Source organism: Octodon degus, unplaced genomic scaffold (assembly GCF_000260255.1).
Source record: "Octodon degus isolate 3935 unplaced genomic scaffold, OctDeg1.0 scaffold00083, whole genome shotgun sequence".
Classification (NCBI taxonomy): Eukaryota; Metazoa; Chordata; class Mammalia; order Rodentia; family Octodontidae; genus Octodon; species Octodon degus.
In genome coordinates this window covers 10,582,865-10,610,487 of record NW_004524659.1, presented here as the reverse complement: position 1 = coordinate 10,610,487, position 27,623 = coordinate 10,582,865, and the positions used below count along the sequence as shown (strand labels likewise).

General features: G+C 52.3%; 1 protein-coding gene and 1 long non-coding RNA gene across 3 annotated transcripts in view; one reads left to right on the top strand and one right to left on the bottom strand.

Moving 5' to 3' along the window:
* Ryr1 (ryanodine receptor 1) overlaps positions 1-27,623 on the bottom strand; it is a 125,021-nt gene that overhangs the window by 44,126 nt on the left and 53,272 nt on the right. The window contains exons 49-84 of one of the 2 annotated variants that reach the window (XM_023721638.1): positions 27,527-27,617; positions 26,511-26,651; positions 26,039-26,202; positions 25,854-25,932; positions 25,585-25,674; positions 24,997-25,137; positions 24,549-24,623; positions 24,378-24,453; positions 23,955-24,078; positions 23,577-23,692; positions 21,516-21,583; positions 21,304-21,425; positions 20,849-20,898; positions 20,409-20,469; positions 20,066-20,304; positions 17,968-18,049; positions 17,315-17,445; positions 16,065-16,397; positions 14,483-14,723; positions 13,115-13,202; positions 12,919-13,011; positions 12,489-12,503; positions 11,212-11,382; positions 9,743-9,802; positions 9,403-9,540; positions 8,827-8,939; positions 8,562-8,658; positions 8,046-8,152; positions 5,888-5,939; positions 5,701-5,769; positions 4,809-4,908; positions 4,438-4,517; positions 4,274-4,350; positions 2,961-3,034; positions 2,336-2,353; positions 1,018-1,098 (exon numbers count right to left, since the gene is read on the bottom strand). In XM_023721638.1, coding sequence (XP_023577406.1) covers positions 1,018-1,098; positions 2,336-2,353; positions 2,961-3,034; positions 4,274-4,350; positions 4,438-4,517; positions 4,809-4,908; positions 5,701-5,769; positions 5,888-5,939; positions 8,046-8,152; positions 8,562-8,658; positions 8,827-8,939; positions 9,403-9,540; positions 9,743-9,802; positions 11,212-11,382; positions 12,489-12,503; positions 12,919-13,011; positions 13,115-13,202; positions 14,483-14,723; positions 16,065-16,397; positions 17,315-17,445; positions 17,968-18,049; positions 20,066-20,304; positions 20,409-20,469; positions 20,849-20,898; positions 21,304-21,425; positions 21,516-21,583; positions 23,577-23,692; positions 23,955-24,078; positions 24,378-24,453; positions 24,549-24,623; positions 24,997-25,137; positions 25,585-25,674; positions 25,854-25,932; positions 26,039-26,202; positions 26,511-26,651; positions 27,527-27,617 — 3,857 coding nt within the window. The remainder of the gene's footprint in view (positions 1-1,017; positions 1,099-2,335; positions 2,354-2,960; positions 3,035-4,273; positions 4,351-4,437; positions 4,518-4,808; positions 4,909-5,700; positions 5,770-5,887; positions 5,940-8,045; positions 8,153-8,561; positions 8,659-8,826; positions 8,940-9,402; positions 9,541-9,742; positions 9,803-11,211; positions 11,383-12,488; positions 12,504-12,918; positions 13,012-13,114; positions 13,203-14,482; positions 14,724-16,064; positions 16,398-17,314; positions 17,446-17,967; positions 18,050-20,065; positions 20,305-20,408; positions 20,470-20,848; positions 20,899-21,303; positions 21,426-21,515; positions 21,584-23,576; positions 23,693-23,954; positions 24,079-24,377; positions 24,454-24,548; positions 24,624-24,996; positions 25,138-25,584; positions 25,675-25,853; positions 25,933-26,038; positions 26,203-26,510; positions 26,652-27,526; positions 27,618-27,623) is intronic. The other variant, XM_023721639.1, reaches the window with a different exon arrangement.
* LOC111818225 lies at positions 9,684-12,478 on the top strand. The gene is made up of 3 exons (XR_002822260.1): positions 9,684-9,696; positions 10,570-10,746; positions 11,465-12,478. It is a non-coding gene; the product is annotated as an uncharacterized LOC111818225 (long non-coding RNA).

Sequence of the window (27,623 nt, the reverse complement as noted above, 5' to 3'; positions counted from 1 at the left end):
CCCCGCCCCCTGGTGGGCTGAGCTGGCCACACACACACACACACACAAATAAAAATAAATAAAAATTAAAAAATAAATTAATAAAAGTTATACACCTTAAAGAGCCCTACTAGCTAAATGGGACGAAAGTTCTGTGGAAATTAGATTTCTTTCTTTTTCTTTTCTGTGGGGTACTGGGTGGAAGTTAGATTTCTTATCATGAAAGTTAATGTTCAAGTAGTTTACAATTTCATGAGCATCTGCCAAATGTTTCAATCACAACCTTGAAACTATAGATGTTTATTATAGGAAATGGCATTGATACCCACAAGTATTTGATAAAATTCATTTGATATACACAAGCTTTTTTGTGTGTGATATTAGACTGAGGGCCTCATACACACTAGTAGGCTGTTGTATAGAATTTTACTGTTATTTTAATGCTGTAAGCTTTGCGTGCCATAAGAAGTTATATTTTCTCATCAGCAGTTTGTTTAATTAATTCAGTGTGTCACCTTTGATCTTGTTAAATTGGCAGGACCAAAGTCGTGACAACTTGGTCCTATTAGGAAAGAATCTGCAGACCTTTCTCTTGCCAAAGTATTTTATATAAAAAATAACTGAACAAATCTAACAGATTTGTTTTATAATGTCAGATAATTTTTTTTTTTCCTCTATGGTACCAAAATAAGGAAATCTAACTCATGTATTGAACATTCACAGCCACTGCCAAATACCAGTGGGAAAATGGAGCGTGACAGATTGCCGGCTTGGACACACTGATGCTCAGCCAAGTTGGTTTTGGCAGGTAGTGCCTGTGGGATTGGACTGGCCAGAGGGGTGAAAGTGAAGTTGTGTGGCTAAATTCCAAACATTCCAGAGAGATCTGGGAGGGTGGGTAGACAGGCTGGCTGAGGCCACTGTGGCTAATGATGCCAGCACAGATACAGGGAGAAGAAGGGGGGCTGACTCAGGCGAGTGATCCAGGTGCCCCTAAACCTCAGTATCCTCTCCAACCTGCTCACCCCTCATCCTCACCATTATTGTGTCCCTCGCAGAGCAGTTGCAGGAATCGGAACAGGTCTTGTGTGAATTCATCATCTGCCATGACCTTCTCTCCTGGGAGAACAGCAGGGGTCAGATCTTTCCAGGACACCACACACGTGTGCACACCATGCTTGCATGCTGCACTCACATGCACAAAGCAAAGGGTGCTGGGAGGAGAAGCCATCACTTCAAAGACACTATGAGAGCCATGAGCATCCATGACACCAGGTGTCTCAACCTCAGACCGCATGAGATCAGAAGATAGAGATCTACAGAGCCCTGAGTCATGAAGCTGGTGCCTCAAGTGTCTTTCTACAGCATCAGTGTCCCTCTGATGCCATATTTGGGTAATACCTGGGAATGTCCACTGACCCAGGGGACATTCAGGCAGATGGTATTGCCCTCAGCCTCCCTCCAGGCTTCAGGGGTTAATTGATTATGTGGGCTGGGGTCACTTTCACACAAAGGCTCTGTGCAGGGAATAACTGGGCTGAGATAAGGGATAGGGACTGAAAGCCAGCCAATTGGCCCAAATGCCTTAAAAGCAGCCAATCCAGGAGAAGCAGAGTAGGTGTGGAAACATGGGCCAATCGAAGAATGGGCATCTGAAAGAAGCCAATCATGGTGGGCTGTAAAGGAGAAGACTAGATCGTGAATGGGCCAATCAGAGCAGGCGCATAGGAGGCACGCGCACACCAATCAGAGAGGATGCTGGAGGCAGCCACTCTGATTGGTGTATAGGGAAACCATTTGACCAATCTGGGGTCAGGCGTGGAGGGCAGAGAAAGTGGGCATAGGGGTCACCCAACCCAAGGGCTGTGAATCTGGGCCTGGCAGTGTGAGACTCTCCAGCTGGAGGGGACCTTTGCTGTCTTTTCTATCCACCCCCCACAACACCCAGGATGTTCACAGTGAGCTGCCTCCCCATCCCTTTTGTTATTAGTATTTAAATTGTAAGTCTTGCTACATCACTAAATTGCCGGCGCTAGGCTTGAACTTTCAGTTTTCCTGCCTCAGGCTCCCAGAGTGCTGGGATTACAGCCATGTGCCACCAAATTTGGATCTTCTCTAACTTCTGTTCTACATATAAGGAAACTAAAATTTAGGAAAACACATAGTCCCCAGGGGCTAATCTGGGGCCCAAATCTTGCTCTCTGGATTCCCGATGGCAAGGCTTCCCAGTGGCACTGTACACCACTGCAGGCTTCCTCCCTTCCTGGGATGTCCCAGATCCTCAGCCCCCAGGTGGAGCAAGGTTAGGGGGAAGGGGATGGCAGTGGCACGCGAGGGGGCAGGTGGGGGGAATTACCGTTCTGGCGATTGATGACTGGGGCAGCCAACAGGATGGGAGGAGGAAGCAGGAAAAAAGAGGGAAAAAGAGACAAGACAGCAAAACACACAGTGACACAGTCAGAGACAGGGACACAAACACACAAGAGACACAGACAGCAGAGAGGACAGAGCCTCCAGGAGACAGAAGGAAGCAGATTAGCAAGGAAGACAGTGGGAAAGGAGGGCAAAGCAGAGGGGAGGGGAGAAAGAGAAGAAGGGCAGGTAGAGGAGCAGAGGCAGGAGTGAGGATCAGGTAGAAAGGTTAGACACGTCAAAACACAGCAAAGAGGAGACTCCATTAATCCGGATTAGGGACATTAATGAGAGAACAGCAACCAGGGAGTGAGACTGGGGTACGGAAGGGCAGGGTCCCCATGGTGATGGGAGAACGCAGGCCAGGTGACACCTGGGGTGGGGACCGTGAGGAGGGAGACCCTGGAGGAATGGGCTGGGGATGGGGGTCACAGCAGGAGCAGAACTCGGGGAGCTCCCGGAAAAGGGTGTCTTAGAGGAGGGGGTCTGGGCAGTGGCGGTGGAGAGGGAGGTGGATCTTGAAGGAAGATGAAGTCCCAGGGAGAGGGAAGCCCAGGAGAGGGCCTCACCGGTGCCGTCCTCGTTCACCATCCCCAGCCCCTCTGCCTTGTTCTGTCTCTCGAAGGCATTGAGATCCAAGACACTGAGAAGACAGGAGATGAGACCTCTGCCCTCTTCTCTTCCAGGGCCCACCACGCCTAAGTCATGGGAGGCTACACCCAGCCCTGACCCACCCCTGCACCTCTCTCACTCTGGCCCTGGGCAGCAAAGCAAGGCTAAGGCGAACCACATGTGAGCTGGAAGTGGGGGACCACCCAAGCCACCAATCAGCAAAAGCAACAAGAGGATGGAAAAGGTTGGCTGACAGCAAGAGGCGAATAAAGGCAGAGCCTGGTTAGCAGGGTCTTCAGACGGAACCCAAATTCCTGCTGCTCAGTTTTCCCCAAGTTCTCAATCTTCTGACTCCATTTCCTGGAATCTATATTGCTGTACAACCTTTTTACTTTATTTTTGGTGCAGAGAATCAAACCCAGGGCCTTCTGCATGCTAGGCAAGAGTTCTACCACTAAGTTACATCCCACTCCCATAATACAACTTTTTTTCTTTTTTCTTTTTTGGAGACAGCATCTCACTATGAAGTTGAAGCTGACCTTAAACTCACTACACAGTCCAAGTTGATTTTGCACTTATGGCCATCTTCCTGCCTCAGTCTCCCAAGTGCTGGGAACACAGGGATGGGCCACCAAGCCTGGCATCATACAACTCATTCTTTTTTTTTCTTTTTTCTTTTGTATTTAAGACAGGGTGTACAGGGTGTACAGGGTCTCACTGTGTAGATCAGACTCGCAGTGATCCTCCTGTTTACAGCCTCCCGAGAGAGAGCTGGGATTACAGGTGCAGGCCACCACGCCCAGTCTCAGCGTACCCTAGGGGTGAAGCCAGCATGGCAGATCTGGGGATCAAACTCCTGGCTCCTGTGTCTGCATATAACTCATTCTTAAAGCCTGTGACATTCCATCTCCCTTACTGTTCTACATTAATTGTTTTGTTATGTTCTATTACTGAGGATCAAAATTCACTGAATTATACCTCCAGCCCATTTTTTAAATTTTAGGACAGGGTCTTACTAAATTGCCCAGGCTGGGTCTGAACTTGTGACCCTCCTGTGCCAGCCTTCTGAAGTTCAGATTACAGGTGGACATTACAGGTGGGCACCAGTGTGCCCAGACACATCAGTTGTTGTAATAAATTCCATGGCAGATAAGCTATTCTGAGTGGATCTCTTCCTATACCAAGAGAGTAGAACCAGAACTGGAAGTGGCACCCGTAGGTGGGGGCCACGCCAGCATAGCTGAGCAAGAAGAAGGATGCAAAAGCCCACCTGCATGTTTGCATCAGCGCCTGGATGCTCTGGAAGAAACCCACTTCCTTCTTGTCCTTCAGATAATCCAGCATTTTCTACACAAGGAGGGACAGAGAGAGGAGGGAGTCACATGGGAAATTTGACCTCTCCCGGGCCCCTCCCAAGTCCCAACCCTCCACCACCTGCTGCACGTCAGCATTGCCTCCGTTGAGGATGGAGATGCCTAACTTCAGTGTGGAGGACACCATGGTGCCAGTCTCTCCTGGAGAGAGATGGGGGAAATGATTTGCAGAACCTTCCCGGCACTGTGGGAAATGGGGTGACAGTGTATGCAAAGGCCCACAGGCAGCACAGGGTGCGATGGAGGGATGGTGGGAAACTGCAAGGTAAATGCGCAAGGGCAATTTGGCAGGGCTTGGGTGTGAGCGCACATCCCAGGCATGCAGTGGTGGCAGAATGTGCCTGCTGGGACCACAGGGAACTGTGACACCATGAAGGGGCAGGGCAGGGTCGGCACACTCTGAGGCCCCGGGTGCCTTGCGGCGGGCCGTACCTTTGCAGGCGCTGATCATCTGGAGCACCATCTCAGCAGCACCCCGGTTGTGCAGCCGTGACTGCTGGTACAGCAACCTCTGCTTCTCCATCTCCTTCTCCTGCAGCAGAGAGCGGATCGTGGGCTGAGCACACTGCGCCAGTAGCCCAGCCTATCCCCGCCCCAGCCCTCCGTGCTCCAGCCTCATCCTCGATGCCTTCCTTTGACACTGGGCTCCCTCCATCCCCTGGGACTTCCATCCTCAGTGTTGCTCCTGTACCTAGCACAGGGTTAGGCATGGGACAGGTGCAGGAATTGGGGCTGGGGATGGAGCAACCTGAGCCTGGGGCCACAGACCTCCAGGAGATCAGTGGATGGAGCCCAGGCTGTTTGTAAATCTGGATAAGGAGAAAAGTTACGTGCCCATGCACGCGCTATCCAAGCACTCTACTACTGAGCTATGCCCCACCATTTTTAAAAATTTTATTTTGAACACCTCAAACCTGCAGTTCTCCTGCCATAGCCTCCCAAGGAGCTGGGGTCACGGGCATCTGCCACCACACCCTGCTAGAACACTTCTGTTCTTCAACTGGCAATTCTGTTTAGCCTTCTGCTTGGACACCTCCTCCTCTGAGAAGGCCTCCATGATGCTCTCACCCAGGCTGGGCTTTCACACCTTGCTGAGCGGCCCCTGCCCTGGCTCTGAGTGGTCCCTGCCCACACGCCCCCACTCCCACCACTGTGGCGAGTACCCTGTGCTGTTCCTGTTCGGTTTGTATGTCTGGCTTCTTAGTGGGCTGACCTGGTCACCGCTGGATCCCTAAGCACTGCTCTGTGCTACACGCTGAAGATATAAGATGACCAAAGCTGGGGCTCCCCAACCCTCCCTCCAGGACCTTCTGGTCCCACCTACCTCGAAGGACACCTCAACTTCCTCTTCTTGAGCTTCACCATTCTCCCCTCCCTCCTCCAGGTGGCAGCTCTGGGGAGAGGGGGAGAGGACCTCAATTAAGGGGTGATGGTGACAAAGGTGATACTCCTCCCACACCAGCCCTTTCAGTGAACAGGCAGTGTGGCCAGGAGACAGGGCAGGGCCTCACCTTTGCCATGATGTCAGCATATGCGATGTACAGGTAATCCTCATCTAGTTTGCTGAGAAAGGAAGCAGGAAGGTCAGGATGCAGTGGAGAGCACCTCCCATTATCTTTTGTGTGGCCCTGGAAATCAACCCAGGGGTGCTCTACCTAGGAGCTACATCCTTCTTCCAGGTTTTGATTTTGAAACAGGCTCTCACTAAGTCACTAAGTTACCAGGCTGGATTTGAATTTGTGATCCTTCTGCCTCAGCCTCCCAAAGTGCTAGAATTACAGGGATGTGCCACCATGTCCAGCACCCCGCCCCATCTTATAACAGTTCCTATTTCCTTTTGGAGAGTCACTCCTCCTCACGTTCAGCTGTGTGGGTCAAGTGGCAGTGATGACAGTAGAGCCAATTTATACTTCTGTCAGCTGGGCCACAATGACAGGAAAGAGATGGTCATGCAGCCTATGCTGGTCAGTGGAATTCACTCAGGAGTTTTGCTGGAACTCCCTTCCCACTGGGGCTACAGAAAGCGATGGACGGCCAAGGCCTCCAGGGCCATCTTGCCATTGCTGTCTTGGTTCACATAGCAACTCAGGTCAATCACCTTCTCCTTGGGTCTTTTCTACAATGAATGGCCAACTCCATTGAGCATTTACTCTTTGTTCCTGTTCTAAGTTATATCTCTATCTCTATATCTATCTATCTATCTATCTATCTATCTATCTATCTATCATCTATCTATATCTTCATTTTCATAGCAATCCTATCAAGTGGGTACACTGCTAGCCTCATTTTACAGATGAGGGAACTGAGGTACAAACAAATTTCCCAGCCAGGGTCACAGAGCTTGTACTATGATTCAACCTAGATAGTCTAACTCCAAAGTCAAGAGTCTCCCACAGTCTATAAAACAGGCCACTCAACTTCCCAGTGTCCCTTGCAACCAGCACTAGCAGAATGTCAGAACTTTGGTCAGTGATGTGCAGAAGCCCTCCAGAAACAGCTTCCTTTGCTTCATGAAAAGATCAAAGTTCTTGCTTAGAGGGATAATAACCATTCCTGTGTTTTCTTCCCAGCATCTATCTTGTGACCATAAGACACAAGCTATGAATGGCATGCAGAAAGTTAGAAAGCACTCAGGGTCCTTGTCAGTCACCATGCCATTGTCCAGCCTGATCGTCTAGCTCCTGACCTCACATTGTGTGGAAAATAAGTCCCTGTGCCTCTATTTGCTCATTTACAAGGAGCTGACATAATGTTTTTTTCATGGTGTAACAATTAAGTGAACAAATACATAGGTCAAGTGCTTTGCATGGTGCCTGACATAATAAGCACTCCATAAATGGTGCCTATTATTATTATTATTATTATTATTATTCTCATTTTATGTATTTGGGACAGGGTTTCACTACGCACTTCAGACTCACAGCGATCTTCCCGTTTTCAGCCTCCCCAGTGCTGGGATTATAAGCGTGCACCACCACACCCAGACTCAGTTGCTGGCTCAGCGCACCCTGGGGGGCAGGGGGCGGTGCAGCATGCGGGACTGAGGATTGAACCCTGGTTCCTATGCTTGCCAAAGCAGGGGCTTAGTCCACTGAGCTATCTCGCTGGCCCTCTGTGATTATTATTGTCATCATCATTATTAGCAGCAACATTCTTATTTTCATTATTTATTCCAAAGATTGCCTTTAGTGTGTATGGAAGGTTCAAACAAATTAGAGCAAGGGACTACTTTATTTTTTTCTTTTTGTCTTTTGGAGACAGGGTCTTCCTATGCAGTTCAGGCTGGCCTTGAGTTTACTTTGTAGCCCAGGCTGGTCTCAAACACACAGCGATACTCCTGCCTCAGCCTCCTGAGTGCTGGGATTACAGAGGCGTGCTACTACACCTGGCTCTACTACTTTCATCTGTTGGAAATTTTATCATCTATATTGATTTTTCCAATAACATCCTGATTTTGTTTAGGAACACTGGCTTCCAGGAGAGCCCAATCAATACATCTACAACATGATGTGATCCCTCAAGGAGGTGCTCTTGTGATGTGTTCAGCCTGCGCCACAGTACAGGCCGCCCTGCCTGTTCTAGCAAAGTGACATGAAAATGTCAGCTCTTCTGGACTTTCTTCCCAAGACAGGGGGTGGAAGGTATTCCTGTACTGGGAAAGGTTCTCACCTCTTTTCAGTCAGGGCAGTGCGGCTAAAGTGCAGGACCAGCTGGTGAAGGGGATCCGGCTTTTTCTCCTCCTCTTCCTCCTCCTCCTCATCTTGCTCCCCAGCTTTCTGGGAGAAGAGGTGGGACCTGGGCGCGTGCTTTTTGGAGTCCTCTCCTGTCTCCCCCCAGAGCCCTGCTGGGCTGGAGAGGTCCCAAATCCTGCCTCATTTTGTCTGGCACTGGTATTGAAGCCAGGGCCTTCTCACTGGGATACATCCTCAGTGCCTGCCTTTTTTTTTTTTTTTTTTTTTGAGACAGGTTCTTGATAAATCCCTAAATTGCCCAAGCGGGTCTCAAACTTGCAATCTTCCTGCCTCAACCTCCCAGAGTGCTGTGATTACAGGTGTGTGCCACCATGCCTGACTATGCATCCTGGTTCCCCCCAAGCCACAACTCCCATTTCTGTAACTCTCAATGAGGAGGGCGCCCCAGCCCTGACCAGCCCTGCCCCCACCCTCCAGGCAGGCCCCAGCTCACTGAAAGGTCATCTATCATTCGGTCCTCAAAACTGTGGTCCTCACTCAGGAGCCAGCCAGCCTTGTAGCTCTCCAGGAACATGTTACATGCCCGGTGCCTGCACAGCAAAGGTCTGGTGTCACAAATTTCTCTCCTCCAAGCCTCCCCCATGCACCTGCCCCCACACTCTTCCCAAAACTCCCTCGTGTTGGCCCTCCAGCCCCCAGACCCGCAGCTAGCCTTCCTCCATGGGCCCTAGAGCCTCCCGCCTCCCTGGAGGCCTTACGTGGGCAGGTTGTACAGAGGTGTCATGCGGAAACAGGCCACCACCGCCCGCCGACGCTGCTTGGACAAGAGCTTGTGCCACACGGCCTTCTTGGACTTGTAAGGGTGCTCAGTCTGTGGGGATAGCCACCATATCCCTGAGCCTGGCGCTGGCCTGGTTCTAGTCCCCGCCCTGAGGGAACCTCCCACGCGTGCCCAGGTCCATATGCCAGTCAGTCCACAGCAAGAACACCTTGTCTCCAACACAGTCAAGAATCTAGCTCCACCTGCAGACCTAAACTTCCATCCTAGGCCGGAGCCCCAGACTCCAGGCGTCTCCAGGAGGCCCCACGTTTAATCCTAAAAGTTCTGCTGTGTCCACCGGCCCACCCTTAGACTCTAGGTAGAGCACCGAGTCCTCCCACTTCCTCTCGTCCAAATTTCCATCCTGAGCCCCACCTTAACACTCAAGGCTCCACCCTAGACCGCTCACAGACCCAAATTCATCCCCAGGTCCCACCCACGGATCCACAGCCAATCCCAGGGGTGCGACGCAGCTTCGGCCAATCAGCAATAAGCACCTTGGGGCCCCGCCTACCTGGTCCAGGTGGTAGAGCACAGCCGACACTTCCTGGACTCTGCGCACGATTTTCTCCGGGTCGTCGGCGTCCTCCTCGCGGCCGGGGACGCCCCGATATAAAGCCATCTGCCAGCGCAGAGACGGGGAGCCCTCGACCTGAAGGAAAAAAGGTCGGCCAGTGTGAGCGCACCTCCCATCTCGTACCGTCGGCCTCACCGGCCGCCCATTCCCTCTCCGTACTTGGTGAGGGCGAGTGAAGGTCCCTTGGATGCCAAGTACACATTAAGCGCTCAGACGTTCACTATCACTATGGTATTCTTCCGGGCAGACCCTTGGGTTTCAGATTAAAGGGACTTACTTTTCCCTGTAGATTAAGGTTGTTTTGCAGGAATTCCCGGACCTCCTCATCTGTGTCTTTCTGGGAAGACATGGTTTCCAGGGTCACGCTGGAGGTCCCAGCCTCCTCTGTGACCCACAGTCCTCTTATAGGGGGGCCACCCCCTGCCCAGCTAGAGGTCTGTGTGGAGAGGACTCTGGAAAACTGAAAGGACCCAGAGGACCCACAGGTGGGCAGCAGTCAGAAAGCTTCTAGAAGGATAAGGAAGTGACATAGGCACCTCGAAGGGGCCTTGTGGAAGTCTGAGAGGAGGGAAGGAAGGGTAATGAGAATATATCCTTAAAGGTCAGGTAAAGCCAAGGAGGGTGTCAGGGGAAAGAGGAGGGATGGGGCTTCTGAAGATAGGAGGTGGTAAGAGGGGCTCTGAGGGAATTGGCATGGTCAGCAAAGGTCACAGGGGAGCAGCATGGGGTTTGCTTAGGGTTCCTGCAGAGGGAGCCCTAAAGGAACACAGTAAGGGCTCTAGAGGAATCTTTGGGATTCTCAGAGGAACTTGAGGTCCTGAGGGAAAGAAGCCTTCAGAGTCTGAGGAAATGGTCCTTGTGGTACCAGGAGCAGTCATGGTCCTCAGGGCCCAAGGGGTTTCATAAGTTGTCAGTGCTTAGCAGTGTCAGGGTGGGGGGAGGGTTACGGGGGTCTGGGGCCAAATCCTAGGGCTACTCTAAGGGTTCCTGAGGCTGAGAAGGATGGGGGACCCTGTCCTTGCCATTTCATACAGGAGCTGAATGTGGTATGGCTTCCTTGGGGTCCCAGAAAGCTTAAGAGGTTTTGGTGGCCACAATCTCCAGGTTCCTTGAGCCTTCAGAGGTCTGGGTGTGTTCCTGGAGAAGAGGCCATTAGGACTGGGATCCCTGGGGGCTACGGTGGATCCTAGGGGCTCACTGTGCCCCTCACCACCCTGGGAGGCTGCTTACTGTCAACAGACCCCAAGTAAAGGGATCAGCAGAGTCTGAAGGCAAGAAGAAGTGAGCTGGGAGGCTCAGTGGGAATGCGAGACATTCAGTCCTGAGCTATGGAGGAGGGCAGGGGGGCTCGTCAGGAACTCAGCTGGCTCCCAAGGGTTTGTGTGGTCTTGCTGAAGGGCGCAAGGAGTCTCAGAGAACCTCCTGGTGTCTTGGGATATCCTGAGGATCTCAGTAGGTTTGGTGTGGGCTTGGGGGGTTAGTGGGGTTCACAAGCTCACAAGAGTCCCAGGGGTCCTAGTAGCATTTCAAGGTTTCAATGGGTTTCTGTTAGAAGGACTGTGGGGCCCTGACAGTATCTTGAGTAGGGTCCTCATTATCCCGGGGAGGGCCAAGGGCACTCCTGAGGCCTCAGCATTCAGGTCCTAGAGAATTTAGTGGGGTGCTGCAGCAGGGCTTCCAGGGTCTTGAGGGACTCCACAGGACCCCAGAGGTTCAGGGAGTTGCCAGGCAGGGCTGGATAAGCACCAGAGCATAGCGGGCCTTGGCCAGCGTGATGAGCTCCTGGTCAGTGGGCGCACACATGTTCAGGCCGATGGGCAGCATCTTCTTAAGCGTGGCCACAATCAGGGATGTCTGCACGGAATATCGGTCCCCCCGGCGCTTCTTCTTGGTGCGTTCCTGGTCCGAGCCACCGGACTGTAGGGACACAGCATTCAGTGCCTGCCTCAGTCCTGGCTTCCTGTCCTGGCCCCAACCTGAACCACTATCTACTCTCTAGCCCCAACCTCAGAGCACACTTTTGTCTCCACCTGATCCTGCTGATCCTGCACCTTGGTCACCCAACCCAGACAACATCCCCATGCTCCAGCCCACATCCACAATTCAAGCCTTTCAGATCATCCCCATTTCCAGGCCTTTCTCAGGCTCTGGAGGTGCTCTCCCAGAACCCCTTATGAAGTCTCAGTACAGTACCCCCACTCTAACATGCACAACCCCACACTTCACATCCCAAGACTGAGTTCCCAAGAATGAAATGAAGATGCAGGCCCACAAAGAATCCCAAGAGACAAGAGAAGTGGAAGAAGAAGAGTGACAGAGATTGGGACAAAGAGATGGAGAGACAAGATGCAAGAGAGACCCAGAAAGATCTGGAAGCACAGGCATGGGGCACAAAGTTCCACAGCCGTGTTCTGGAGCCTTGGATGCAGACCCCTGGCCAGGGCCACCCTGTCATGCCAAAGAGAAGCCCCAGGGACAAGCTGCGGCCAGACCACATCCACACTGGCTGGCAGTATCGAGCGTGACCCAGTGCCAGGCTGCTGGAGGCCACACATGCAGCATCTTGCAGAGTCCTCGAAGAGACCTGGGCCCAGGGCCCCTTGGCTGCATGCCATCAGCAGCTCAAAAGGGTGACCCTTGGCCAAGGTCACACAGCTGACTACCATCGCAGGATCGTAACCAAGTCTGTTGGATTCCAGAGCCCAAGCCTTCCCCACTGCATGTCGAGAGTGCCACCTCCCCAACCATGCATCTTTGCACCCCATTCCTCTTGATTTCAGCCCATGATGCTTTGGGGGAAGCTAAAAATTGTTTGTTTGGGTTTTTTTGGTAACAAAAACAAACAAACAAACAAAAAATCAACAAATTGCCAGCTGAGGATTGGGAAGGGAATGGATGGAGGAAGAAAAGGATAGAAACCTAAGAATAAGGGATGAGGCACAGACTGAGGATGGGGGTGGGGTTTTGGAGGGAAAGGGATATTAGCCAAGAGCCATGCAGAAGGTCCCAGATGTGGGGCTGACCTGTACGTCTCCCGCCTGCTTCATTGGGTCACAGACAGAGACAAGAAGGGTTACCCCAGCCCCACAGCGAACCCCAGGTCCAACTCCACATTGGCAGCACCCCCACTCCTCCACCCGCCCTGTCACCCATCCCTTAGTTGGCCATTTCCAGACCTTAGTTGGGGTGGGTAGGTTTGTTTCTTATGGCCCCAAAGAGGGCAGGTCTAGGATGGTGGTGGGGAGAGGAAAGGGAGGACATGGGGTAAGGAAAGGAGGAGAGACCTGAGAGATGGGGAGAGGGAGATGGGAGCTAGGACAGACAGCAGCTCTGAAAGCTGCAGGAAACGTGCCCAGCACAGGCCAAACTGGCTGGGTGGGTTGAGGGTCAGAGGACTGCCAAGGGTGCTCCTTGCCTCCCTGCCTGGTCTTCCTCCCAGAAGCAAGTACCCACCTTGGCCATTTTGCTCTTGTTGTCAGCAGTCAGAAAGGACATGTTGTTGATCTCATTCTGGACCACAAAGTTCTGCTCCTCGCGCTTGAAGTTCTGTTGGGGAGGCAGCATTGGGGGTCACCAAGGTGAAGGGGGAGGCCACCTGCGGACAGCTTCTCTGCTCATGGAGAGGACAGTGGCATGGGCAGGGACTCACATGCGACTTGGACCAGTAGATGAAGATCTCGCCCACCATTCTGAACAGCTCCTCAGCGTTGGGGTTTGGTTCTGTCAGCCAGTGCGCCCTGGGGTCAGTGGAGGGGCTGGTGAGGGTGCAGGGATCCCCAGGGAATTGGGCACCCAGAGAGCTCAGAAGGGCAAGGGGCCAGGAGACATCCAGTGAGCGGGATGGTGTTTTCTATTGGAATCTGGCCATTCTGGTAAATGCTTAATATTTTACTGACTATCCCTTTAAATGTTTTCCGATTTAACCTTTGTATGGAAATAAGTGTACACAGATAAAGAAATGTCAGCTTGCTTAATTATCAGAAAGTGAACACACGTGTAACTGCCAGCCACGGAGAACTTTTCTGGTCCCTCACACCCCTTCCCTACCACTCCTCCTTCCTTCCCCCTGAAAGATGACCCTCATCCTGTCTCTTAGGCCAGGCATTATTTTTTTTACATGCATTATTGTTATCTGTTCTTTCTTTATGTGTGTGTGTGTGTGTGTGCGTGTGTGTGTGTGGCCAGCTCAGCCCACCAGGGGGAGGGGCTGGCTGGCATGTGGTGCTGGGGGATTGAACTGCGGTCCCTGTGCTTTGCTAAGCTTGTTCTAAATAGGTGCGTTAGACCACTGAGCCATCTCACCAGCCCCTGTTATCTGTTCTTAAACATTGCATAGACTCTATTTTTTTTTTCCTGGATTCCTTGAACCTGATGTTTGTGTGATTTATCTGTACTGGTACGTGTCACAACTCGGTCACTTTCACGGCCATGTACTATTCTGTTGTATGAACACCACGCAATGTGTTCGTTGCCTTTGACCCATTGCTCCCGTTCCTAGAAATCTACTATAGCAACACCCACTTGGGAGCACAGCGATGGACAGGTGTGCGGCACGGGTTTGCCACACTGTTAGTCACAGAGAAATCAGAAAGAACCTAAATAATCCACCCAGAGAAGACTGGCGGATATCGAGCCATATCCAGCTGCAGGAAATGCCACCCAACCACAGGGAAAAAAAGAGGAGGATCCATGCAGATTTCCCCTCTCATCAGTGGGGGATGTGCTCCAAGGTCCCCACTGGGTGCCTGAAACCGTGGAAGGTGCCACACTTTCCATACAGCTAAAGCTGACAGCGACTGTGTACTGGCATTCAAGCAGCATACGTGAGCAAATCTAAGTGGGCTGGATTTTGCTGGGCCAAGATAAAAGCCAGAAGGGATAAGGAGAGAGGGACAGAGGCTGGGTGGGTCAATGAGGGCCTGGAGAAGCGGCCACACGTCAGGCTGGGGGATGGCCCGGTGGGTGCAGGAGTCGAGTCCAGATGCCTTACGCGTGGACAGGCTGGGGCTTTGCTGACCTGTTGTTGTCCACGTATCGGATGAGCAGTGGGTAGAGGGCATACAGGTCCCGGCAGAGCACGGAGAATTCGTCCCGCACCAGGAGCTCCCCTTCCTCGGCTTCCGCCTTGGCCTCTAGACGCAGCTGCTCCTCCTCGGCCACCACCTTCCCAGCGCGCTTGCGCAGCCGCCCGATGGTGGGGATGAAGTGGGAGCGCAGGAGCTCAGGCCGCGCGCGACTCACTATGGGCTGGGCAAATACTGCAGGGACGCAGGGCAGGGGTCACTCGTTCCTGATCGCTGACTTCTGACACCCCCACTCACCTCCAGCATAGTCCTTGATTGTCATGTCCAGCCCGTGCCTGCCAACCTGTACCTCTGACCCAGCAACGGTCATGTGAGCCCAGCCTGACCCTAGCCCCTAGCCCCTAGCCCACTGCCTCCTCTGATCCCACTCCTGACCTCAACCCTGAGCTCTGATATTGCCCCTGAACTCCACAGTCCCTGTACTAAACCTATACCCCAGGCCTATCCTGTAACCCCAGTCTGATGTAGTCCCTGATCTCTGAGCCCCAACAACTTTTTTTTTTTTTTTTTTTTTTTTCCGTACCAGGGATCAAATTCAGGACCTTGTGCTTGCCAGGCAGGTGCTTATGCCACTGAGCTATCTCCCTGCCCCTGAGCTATATTCCTGATCCCCCAACTACTGAATCCTAACCTGCTATCTAACCCTTAAGCAGCCTGACCCTGACTCCATGCCTCAGCCTCTGACCTGGCCTATTTCAGACCTGGCCTACTTATGTAATTTCTCACTATGACCCTTGCTTCTTAGCTTCACCTCTGACCTCTGACCCTATCTCTGATGCCAGTCCTGACTCTGTGTGTGTGTGTGTGTGTGTGTGTGTGTGTGTGTGGTGGCTGGCTCAGCCCGATTTGGGGTAGGGCTGGCATGACATGTGGTGCATGTGGTGCTGGGGTTCAAACTCCAGTCCCTGCACTTGCCTGAGCAGGCACTTTTTTTTTTTTTTTGGCAAAACCGCGGAATGAACTGAGATCCTTGCACTTTCCAGGGAAGTGCTTATTCTAATGAGCCATCTCCCCAGCCCAGTAGGCACTTTAGACCGCTGAGCTATCTCACCATCCCTAAAGCCTGATTTCTGATGGGAATGTTTTTTGTTTTTTTTTTTTTGTTTGTTTTGTTTTGGCTGGGTAACCCAGGATGGCCTTGAACTTGAGAATCCCAACAATTTAAAGACCTCTTTCCTGACCTCTGGCCTAGAACCCTAGCTGTCAATATCAGAGACCCTGATGCCTGACCTGGCCATCTGCTCTTTTATACAAGTAACTCAGGCATCTGACTCAGCCCCTAACCTCAGGTTTAACCCTCTCCAAGGCTATAGAAATTCAGAGCCAATCCTGGAGGACTCCCAGGACCCATCCATCCACCTAGAGCCCTGTGATGCTGATTCTGACCCCAGGAAGACCTACCCTTGGACACTTCTCAACTCCCATGAGACCTCAGAGCCCAGGGTCTCCCTCTGTACCATCTGTCGAGGGACACCCACCAAACAGCAGACTCCAGGGGCCCAGAGCCCCACTCACCAGCCAGCCGTTTCATCCACGAGGCCTCATCAATGCCCAGGTTGTTGACGATGATTCGCAGGATATTCCCCAGCAAGGAGTTGAGGTGGTCGGAGGTGACAGCTGTGCAGGGTGGGGGAGCACCAGCAGGCAGGGCAGGTGGGGGTGTCTCGGGCCCACGCTCCCACCAGCGGGGCAGGTAGCTGCACAGCATGGGCAGCGTGATCTCAATGACGTGTGGCATCTCTGTGTAGCGGGCTCCAGACTCAGCCAGGCCCCCAATATCCGCCATGAGCCGATCCAGGACTGGGATGTCAGGACACATCTCCTCCACACTGTTGGGGAGCCCCAGGACTGGGGGTGCAGGCAGGGGTCAGGGCATGCCAGCCCATAGCCTCCAGGCCTCAGTGCCCTGACCCCCATATACATTAGCTAGCTTCCCAAACCCCAATCTTCTCACCCCAGCCCCAACCCAGACACAGCTCGCAACCCTGACATTGAAACTCAGCAGCCTCCTAAACTCTTTGTATCCCCAGGCCTATCTGTCTCCTAAAATTGCACTCAAATTCATCTCACCTCTAGAAAGCTTCACTCCTAAAATCTCAAACACTGCACCCTGCTATGCAGCAACTACAGAAGGGACCCTTCCCCACCTGGAAGTTCCACCTTCTCTCTCTCTCTCTGAATCCCACACCGATTCTGTCCCTTGGAATATGAAATCCACCATGCACTGGCTGTCCTGCCGAGGGCCAGGCCCTGGGTGTTGGGAGCACAGCAGTGATGAAGAGGATGTTTCCTCGCTGGAGCTTTTCTTCCCTGAGACCCACATCTCCATCTATTCCCTGCCTCTGGGAACCTAAGAGATTTTTGTCCATTCTGTCTGGTTGCTGCTGAATCTCAGAACAGCACCTTGTCCATAGGATATAAATACTTGTTGAATGAAGAATGAATGAATGAATGAACAAATGAACCCATGCTTTTCCTAATCCCCCACACTCAAGGACCCCTCACCCAAAACACACCAGTGCTGGCAAATCCCTGTGTCCTCAAGCTTCACAGCGCCCTCAAGTTGCTACCTCCAAAACACCTCCAAAAGCCACCCCTGACCTAGTTCTTTCCAGGATCCCCAAAATGGGATTCCTGCTTGTGGAGCACCCACATCTTGGGGGATCCTCAGTCCCTCACAGCCTAGATTTACCATCTCAATACCCCCAAGGACCCTGCAATGGGTAGAATACGACCCCAGGCAGCTCCAGCCCCACATGACTCACTGGCCCGCTCCCGGGGTGACTTGGTGGTGTAGACGGAGCAGGCGTTGTACTCATTCAGCTGGGGCTCCAGGAAGGCCACCGGCATGGCCGCTGCTAGGCGGGCCAGACACTCGCCAAGGGCTGGCCGCAGCCTGGAAGGGCACATAAGTCGTGTTCTGTCTAGGTCCAGAGTCCCAGCCTCATCCCACCTACATGGCTCTCCTCCCGCTCTCCCAGAGTCCTCTGGGGCAGAACACGGACTACCAGGGCTTTGTGACTGTGGTGCTGCTTGAAATGATCCTCCCCAGTCCTTCTCGTGGTTCTACATCCCACCCCGTTTCTGCGTGTCCTCCCCACCAAGGACAAGCTTGTTTCCCAGAGATTTTTTTTTTAACCGGGGATTGAACTCAGGCCCTTGCACTTATTCCACGGAGCCATCTCCCCGGCCCTTGTTTCCCAGAGAGAAGCAACCTGGCATCCTGGCTAGCCTGCGAGTGCCAGGTTCCTTCCTGGGGCACCCAGACTCCGGGGCTTCCACCTTGGCGGCTGACCTCCGGAGCGCCCTCAAGTGGCAGCCACGGGAATCGCAGCTGCTCCAGAATGTTGGCAGTTTTGAATTTGTGCCTCTCTCCCTCCTCATCTCCCCACTTCTGAGCGTGTCCACCTTTCCTTACTTTTCCACGTAGGGGTTCCTCGTGGTTCCCAGAGAGTAGATACTGCACAGTGTTCTGTAGCAGGAAACCTGGACGTCATCCACTGAGGGGGAGAAGGAGGGCGAGGGTCTGATGAGTCCCCTGTACCAGACTTCCCTACCCGCTGCCCTGTCTCCAAGTAGACTGGCAGGGGTGAGGGCAGACCCATAGAGCCAGTATGCCATTGTGACACAAGCAAGGACCAATTCTCTCTTATCCTCAGTTTCCCCACCTGTAAATGGGAATGACTATAATACTTCCCCACGGAGTGGTTGGGAGAAGCAAGTGGGTTAGTTGTGGAAGCATGCACCTCAAGGGCATACAGCGGGTGCCCAGTAGAGGCTCCTGTTCTTTCCTTTGGGTCTCTTTGATGAAAGTGGTCTGTATTTCTTCCAGAAAAATGCAGACATACAGGCAAGCGCACCCCTGAATCTTCGGCTTGTCCCTCCTATCACTGTATACCCAATAAGTAGAAGCTGGCTCCCAGCTTCTTGAATATAAGATACAGGGGCTGGGGAAGTAGCTCAGTAGAAAAAGTGCTTGCCTGGAAAGTGCAAGGTCCTGAGTTCAACCCCCAGTACCGCGCCCCCCCCCCAAAAAAAAGAAGAAGCGAGTATAAGATACAACCTTACCCCCCACAAGGCACTTGTCCCTAAACTTGTGGGCAGGACCTGCTAGAACCGGAGCCTCTCACCTAACCACAATATCCTTATCATACCTTGAGTATACTTAAAGTCTTCCTTATCACCCAGAAAGTGTCTCATTTTTTTTTTTTCTCTTTTTGTTTTGTTTCGTCTTTTTATCTTAAAGATGGGCTTTGGCGTGTTGCCTTAGAAAGTCCTGGGTTCAGGTGACCCTCCTATCTCAGCCTCCTAGGTAGCTGCGATATCAGGCATTCACCACCATGCCCAGATTGTTTTTGACTAAAAACAACAACAAAATCCTGTTTTTCGGAGACTGAGCCAAGATCTCCAACTGCTTGTAGGAAGCATAAGGTGAAAGAATGAAATAAGAAACAGAAAAATTTAGCAATACATGAAATGGGGGCTGGGAGGTCAGTGCCTCAGGGTTACCAGAGACAAAGACCCTGGAAGCCTTCCACTGCACTGTCTGAAGGCAACTTCAGCATCTTCCCCCAACTCATGGCTTCTTTCCATTCTGTCTCACTGAGCATCACTGACTCCAGGCCTGGGCTTCACTCTGGACTCCGCCCTTTTCCAGCCATCCTCTCCCTGTCCTCCTGTTTTCTGCTACCTGCACCTGGTCCTGGCCATGTCTGAGAAGACTCTTGTGGTATCTGTCTACGAAATGTCATGCTTTGTGTTTTCTGTGTCTCTTCAACACCACACTGCATGTCACATGCTCTTAGTGCTATGTGGCAGGCTCCAGGGTCACACGCCATACATGTCATGTGGTAAGATAAGCCCAGGGGACCCTGCTCACTGATTCCATGCTCAGCTCCTACCTTCCTCTTGCTCTTTTCTTCTTTCGAGTAACAGATGCCCCTGGCCCAGTATTTAGCTCAACACACGACCTTTCGGGGCAAACTCTCCTTTTCCAAATCTCTTGCAGGGCTGGGGAGATAGCTCAGTGGAATAAGTGCTTGCCTGGTAAGCGCAAGGGCCTGAGTTCAATTCCTGGTACCACCACAAAAAAAAAAAAAAATCCCTTGCAGATATTTGGGGCAATGTGCCAAGTTCCAGCCAATGGATACAAGCAGAAGTGACAGGGCCATGTCTAGGTTGTCCCTTAAGAGCAGAGGTGCCCTCCTCTGTTTCTTCTTCTCTTTCAGCACCCAGAAGAAAGAGGCAATGGTGAACCCTCCTGGATCAGGTGTGGGAAAGGCGATGGTTCACAGACGGCAGAACCTGGGCTTCTGACCCTGACCTCCTGACAAATAGAGGGCTGAATGAAGATGAAAGAAACTTCTAGTTTGTTTGGACTATGGAGTTCTTGGGTCTTTGGTCCAAGCAGTTGAACTCATATCCTTATGAACTCCCAGTTACCTTAATTCACAGACTGCACGCCACCCACTCACACACGGCTCCCCACCCCCCTGCTCGGGCCCAGGAGCCCTTACGGATGACATCATCTCCGAACTGGTGCTGGGCGATGTGCTGGAAGAGGGTGGTAAGGACGGGCAGCAGGGCCACTGTGGTGTAGGTGAGGTTCTGGCCCACGCCTTTCACCTGCGTGCGCGCCTGGGACACCTTGCCTAGCCGCAGGTTCTCCACCATCTTCTCGATGTCCTCCGAGGCGCTCTCGAAGAAGGAGCGGAGGCCGGCCTTCACGATCTCGGGGCCTGACTTCATCACCGTCCTGGGAGGGAAACAGGGAGACACCCAAGTGGAGAGGCTCGGTTTGGGGGAATCTAGAAGGGATGGGGCTGGGCAGAAGCCATGATTGGAGTTTAGTAGTCCTACCTAGCATCCAAGGAGCGTGCCAAGATGTGGAGACAGTTGACCACAGCAGGGGCATCAGTCCCTGGGAGAAGGAGATGAGCTGGGGTGAAGAAGGGCCACAGAACAGCCCCTGCTACTCTGTCCCCACCCCCTGGCTAGATCAGCAGCATGAATGTCCCCACACCTGCTGCACACCCCAGTCCTGACCACTCTGTGTCCTCCCTCCATCCCAGCTCAGATCTGTCTGGAGACAGTAGCCTAGAAGCCTCAGGAGGGCAGACTCAGGGTTAACTCAGTTCCTGCCTTGTCCCCAGGGCCACCCAGTTCATGGCCAGATCTCGAGAAAGAACACAAGGAAAGCTATTCAAATTAAGGCTTCAACTGGGAAATCTTTCCTCTTGCTGGGGTTGGAGACAAGGAAGACAGAGGTGAGGCAGAGGCTCAGAAGCAGGGCTACTTACCAAAGAGAGAGACTCGGTGGCGGACAAGAGCAGCGAGTTTGCAGAAGAGACTGAAGAGAGAAAGGGAGAGGATGTAGAAGGGGGAGATGAGGGCAGTGGTGACATAGAGGAGTTGGAGCAAAAGGACAAGGAGAGAGAACAGACGACAGAGCCAGGAGGAGGAAGGATGAGGAAGAGGGGGGTAGAGAGAAGAGCAGGCTGGAAAGTCACAGGCTGTAACTGGCACGTGGGGTGTGAAGGCTGTGCCTGACTTCTGGGTGGGTGACCAATTTGTCCCAGTTTACTTGAGGGCCCTGCATTCTGGGAAACTCTTCGGTCCCAGGTGAACCAGGACAGTTGGTCACCCTATCGCTCCCATCACCTCTGGAGGTGGAGGAGAGAGCCTGTAAGGCCAAGGTTGGGAGTAAGGGGCCCTGTGTGGTCAGCGGGCTGGGTCTAGGTCACAGGTGACCTACCTGGTGATCATTTCCTTCTCCTTGTTGGAGGCGTGGCCACCACTGCCCAGCACTTTGGCGGGTGTGGACAAGAAATAGAGGCAGTGGTTGGTGAAGTACTGGTTGATCAAAGGGAGCAGGATCTGGAGAAGGGGGAGGAGATGGGGGGGTTAACTGAGGGGTGGAGGGACCCCATCAGGTCCTCAGTCCCAGCTTCTGAGCCCATCTCTTACCTTGGCAAAGAACTTAATCTCCTGTTCATGTGGGGATTTTTCCACACGTCCACTGCTGACCACAGCCTCTGTGGGGGAGGCCAGACAGAGGTCGTGGTGAGTTCAAGACTGGGAAAGCCAACATGTTCTGATGGGAGAGACTCTGATGGCAGAGTTAAGAAATGATGGGTGCCAATTTGGGAGTGGTGGCACACGCCTGTAATCCCAGCACTAGGGAGGCTGAGGCAGGAGGATCACTATGAGTTCAAGGACAACATGGGCAACATAGTGAGCTCAAGGCCAGCCTGAACTACACAATGAGACCCTGTCTCAAAAAAATAAATAAATAGGGGCTGGGGAGATAGCTCAGTAGAATAAGTGCTTGCCTGGCAAGCATAGGGTCCAATCCCCAGTACTGCAAAGATAAATAAATAAATAAATAAATAAAATTAAAATAAGAGAAATGACGGGAGATAAAAACTTGCATAAAGTCATCTTTACTGGATTTCAGGTAAACCTTTCCCCACTACTTTTCATCTGCTCTTCCTAATCTCTTGGTCAAACCCTTCCTAAAGCTTAAAATGGGGAGAACAAACTGGACTGGTAGTGTGGCCGGAGATTATCCATCCCCTTCCTATCCCTTTCACAGCACTTTTGTTCCTGAACTTCATTATCTGGTACTGAGTGAAGTAAGTGGAAAAATGATGTAGACATTGATTTAAAAATGAAAATCAATTTCAGCTGTTGATGGTGGTGCACACTGATAACCCCAGCACTCTGAGACAGACAGGACTGCAAGTTGCAGCCCAATCTGGGAAACTAGCAAGTTAGTAGGACCCTGTCTCAAAATTTTAAAAGGGCTGGGGATGTAGTTCAGTGTGAAGGCCCTGGCTTCAATCCTCGGTACCAAACCAAAAGAGGGGGGAAAAATCAATTTCAAACAATACTAGTGATAGTAATGAAGTTATTAATATAATACTGGCTCCAATCATTAAACACTTCACATGTCCCTGGCATGGTCGCCCCTATGATCTCCTAACTTGGAGGTCTGCACAGTTAGTACCTCACCCCTGTTTTCCAGATGAGGGAACAGATGAAGTAATCACTCCAGGTCACACAGCCAGGAAGTGACAGAATGGTGGAAGTTATAATGAACATTACCCCATATGGCTGAAAAGGAAACAGGTCTTCGAAGGTGAGAGCGGAGGGGAGGCTCAGCTGCAGGCTGAACTGAGAGTGAAACTCACCTTGCCTCTCACTGGGGGGATGGGCAGGCAGGGGTTCTGGGGGTGGCTCTTAAAGGGAATGCTGGGGGGCCCTAGCTGAGATTCTCGGTGACATGTAAGAGACATCTGGGGGACATTCCAACAGCCTCAGCCTTCAAAACAGCCAGAATCTGCCCAGGTCTCATTTCTGCTCCTGCCTAAGAGGTGCTGTGGGACACCTGCGTCATTTCCTTCTGCTCAGACCCTTCCTGTGGCTCCATCTCACTCCCGGTAAAGGACAAAGCTTACATCGTGGTCTGCAAAACCCTATCTGCCCCCAGCACCCTTTTGACCCCATATCCTCTCACTGTCCCCGCAGTCACTCTGTGTCACTCGCATGGGCATGCTAATAATCCAACCAGAGCCCCCTCACGGCCTCTGCGCTGCTCCTTTGTCTGAAGGAACAGATGTTTCCCAGATGTGTACCTGACCCCACCCCCACCCCTTCACACCCTGGCTCAGATGTCACATTCTCCTTCAAGTCTTCCTTGAATTTTCCGTATTTAAATTTACAGCCAGTTGCACACTCCCAGCCCCCCTACCCGGCTCTATTGATTTCTGCTTCCTGTAACTCTAACCACCTCCTGACATCCTAAACGGTTCAGTTATTTATGGCGTTAAATGTCTGACTCCATTACAGGAAGGCAGATGCAGGAAGGCAGGATCTTTTGCTATTTGTCCCTGTAAATCCACCATCAATGACAATGCCTGGCACACGGTAGATGCTTCTTAGATGATGCAAAGAGGGAGAAATAACGAACTGGTCTCCTATGTGAGTCCGTAGGTGAAGTGGAAACTGGGGAGGAATTCTTCCTACCGAGATGGGCAATGAACTCCTGGGAAATGTCCATCCAGCGCAGCAGCTGCTGCAGGAAGCCAAAGGCAAACCGCTTCTCGATGGAAGACGTGTCCAGTTCCATGTCTTTAAGCCCTCTGCGAGCATAGGCAGAAAGAGGTTAGCTCAGATGTGGGGCCTGCCCAGTCCTCTGCTGACCTCTGCCTTCTCCTAGGTCCTTATTCAGCCTTTCTGACCCCGCCTCTCCCCAGACCACGCCCATCTACCATTACCATCCCTGTACATTCCGCTCTTCCCAAGCCACGCCCCTCACGGTTTCACCCCTCCACTCTGGCCCCGCCTCTTCCCGCTTTTGCCTGCGGCTTCCCGCAGCCCTCCCGCCGGGCCGGGCTCCCGTGCCTGGTGACCGCATAGCCGTTCATCTGGAGGAACTTGAGCAGCTCTTGGGCCTTCTCCCTATCTCGTGCCTTTTCCTTGGCCGTGAGCGTGTCGTACGGGACCAGCAGGGGATGAGACCCACCGCCTGGATTGGCAAAGACCAGAAATCAGGGGCGGGGGTGGTGTGGGGAAGAGAAGCCCAGGCCCTTCTGAGAAGAGAGTGTGCACAGCGCCAATGATAAAAATCGAGATAATAATAACCACGGAAGCACTGCTTTCTAACTCGCTCACCACAACCCTAGAGGGGCAAACAATTATTAAATGGAGGGGGTGCAGTTAGTTGTTTAAAGTCACCGCATGAAGCCAAGATTCTTTCCCTGCCCCTCAGGGCCTAGGAGCCCAGGACTGGAGCGGAGGAGCACAAGGGGGTGTGGGGGCCCTCACCCTTGGCCTCCAGCTCTTGCTTCTTCTTCCGCCCCCATGTGTTGTGGTAGTTTTCTGCCAGTTGTTCTGCCATGGCCTGGAGTGGATGCAAAGTCAAGGACCAGATTCAGAGGACCCCCCTCCACTCACAGGCGCCCCTATTGAACCCCAAAGAAAGATCAGAGGTCTCGCCTGAAGCTCCCGGGACAGGGTAACTCCGCTGAGGTCAGGCGGCTGGGGGTTATAGCCTTCTCGAGGATCGTAGGTCTGAATGGGCAAGAGGGAGATGGGGGTCACATGGGCTGGCAGGAAGCCCAGCGTAGTCTCTTCCTCTGCTCCTAGCCCACTTCCTCTGTGTCCCCTACTGTCTGAACTCCTTCCCTCAACAGCCATTCCTGCCTCAGCCCCCTGACAACTAGGATCCCAGGTATACATTCCCGATTGCCCTCCTGTCCCTAAGCCACCCCCTCCTCTCCTGTGCCATTTTAGTCTTCAGATCGCTGCAGTCTCCTTTGCCAGGCTCCCCAGACTTCGATGAATCTCTCTGGCCTTATCCCATCTTCTGACCCCCACCTCCCCGCCTTGAGCCTTGTCCCCTTTCAACCCTAGCCCAACCCTTACACAACCCTCTTAGCCTCACCTGGGCAGTCTGGGATATCTTCCGTGTCTTCTTCTTCTCGGTCTTCTCCTCTTCACCCTCCCTGGCCTTCTCTACAGTCCATTCCCAAGCAATCATGGCCTTCAAGGACTCCTTGATGGGCCAGCGGTAAATCTCCTTGTCCTGAAGTGGACAAGAGGAAGCGGAGTTGGTGGAATGGGGCAAGAGGGAAGTAGAGGAAGGAGCTCTTGGTGCAGGCCCCCTGTCTCCAGAGTCCCAAGAAAGGAAAATCCTTAACTATGCGGCTAGGAAGAGGTTCAGTCCAGATTCAAACCCAGGTCTCTCGCCTGCTCTATAACTGAGTATTCCAAACACAATCTCATCTTTCATGAATCTCACAGTCTTATGCTCAAATTCACCCTCTGATTCCTCCTGAAAGAAGGAACATTAGGAACCTGGGATCCCCCAGGGGAAGCAAGCCAGTTGGAGAGAAGGCAAACTCTGTGGATGGGGAGCCCCAACCACTGATCCACCTAGACACAAACCTCTGAAGCTTCCTCACTCTTCCCTGAGCTCCCAAAATTGGGGGTTTTGTTTTGATTCCCAGTGTAGTCCCCAAGGCTTGGTCACCTTCTCTGAAAAGGTCTTGTAGGGTCTCAGCATGGGGTGAGTCTTCAGTTCCTCATCTATGTTCTCTCCATAGGACCAGTTGTTCTGGATCTAGGGGTGGGTGGGAGGCAGCAGTGAAGAAGAACCCTGGAGGCACTGAGGGTTCCAAGGAAACCTGGGGATTCCAGGAAGTGGTGTGGCTCAGGGAAGGCTGGGTCTGGGGAACAGGTTGGGTCCTGAGGAAGGCTGGCAGGGCTGGGGACTTCTGGAACAGGGACCCCAATGCCAACCTTGTCAAAGGCCCACTTCTCGTGCGTATACTCTGCAAACTTGTTAATGAAGGAGTCAAGCTTCTCTGGGATGATCACACTATGGGAGGGGATGGGGCCAGTAGATGTTGAGACTGGGTCTCCTACCACCTCCAAGACCCTCTTGTCCACCCCAAACCCCACCTTCTCCCACCCTCTAGTCTCACTTGAGGGTCTCCACAGGTCGGGGGTCAAAGTTGCCTTCAGCATCCACTGTGGCCTTCTTCTCTGCCTTGGAAGAGTACGAAGCATCCACGTAGTCGGGAGGCAGGGCCCCCGCGATGGCGCACAGGCAGGGCATGGCCATGCGGTACAGCTCCTGGTCGTATTTCTGGGGATACCAAGGGCAGGGGTGTGGGGGCCACATCAGGTCTTGTTGAGCCTTTCAACCCTGGAGGGTGAAGACCTCTAACACACCAATCCTCCTCCTGACCCTCAAATATGAATTATGGTTCTCCCTGAAAGAAAACCTCAGGCTCAACTAGACCCCAAATCATCTCCATATTACCCATCCCTGAGTCCTCAAACTACAGGCCCGTGCAAAGTTGCTTCTTTCATGGAACCCCTCAAGTTTGGGAATTTCATGAGTCCCTATGATCTTCTACATAGGCCTTTTTGGGGTTCCCTTGGTGGCCAGACCTTATGTGCCAGAGAGTCAAAGATGCCCCAAAAGAGCTTGCGCGTGAGGTGTAGCTCTTCTTCTGAGGTGACCCCAAAGTTGGCCCAGCCTGTGGGGAGGCAGTAGTACTTCCAGCAGCGCTCATAGTGGTTGGTGAGGAGCTGGGTGGGAGCAAGAAGGGACACACAGGAGGGACCATAAGCAGATGAAGGCAGTGCTGTGGTTATGAAGGTTTGGACTATGCAAATCATATGCTAATAAGGGAAAGGATGATATATTTACTGGAGAGCGGCCCTGGACAGTGTGTTAGGCAAAGTTAGTGTTCTCATTTTAGAGCCAGGATGGGCATTAAACTAGAGCTGGATTTGTCTGTCATTTTACAGAAATAAACATGCTAATAATCCACAAGCAGGGTGGAGTGCACATGGGCATATGGATAGAGTGATCTATGCTTATGCAAATTAGCATGCCAAATAGAAACACAGGCAACAAACCATGTAAATATATGATAATTGAGACGAGGGCCCCTGCTATCCAATATGCAGACTCAAAGTAGGGGCTAATTTAGACATATGCAAAATAGCCAACATATCTGAGTTGGGGGTATCTCCCTATGCAAACCAGCATGCAAATGAAAAAACAGAAGAGACAGTGTGCAAATATTCAGAATAGCTGTGGTGCTGTTTATTCAAATAAACGCACTGATTTGAATAGTGGAAGGCTGGTGGTCTGGGCATGCGAATAAAATGCTAATTACAGAAAGTGCTATGTCCCATACAAATATATGCTAATTGAGGCGGGGGCTGGCTCATTTGGTTAAGCAAATTAAGAGCTAATTAAGGAATGTTAGAGGCACCAGTGGAGCAAAGTGAATGTCCTGGGAGTCCTGGCATGCAAATGAGGATGCTAATTGGTTTCTGTGAGGACACGCCCCCCAGCTGATTAGCTGGAGTGCACAGCGCTCATACCGCTGAGCCTCCCAGCCCAGGGCAGAGCAGGGCAGTGGAGGGCGCATGCGAGTGAGCCTTGCCCTCACCTTCAGGGGCATCTTGGCGAACTCGTTCAGGATGGGCACGTCGAACACCAGACGCCGCAACAGGTGCTGCAGCATGGATGGGCGGATGTACCTGCAC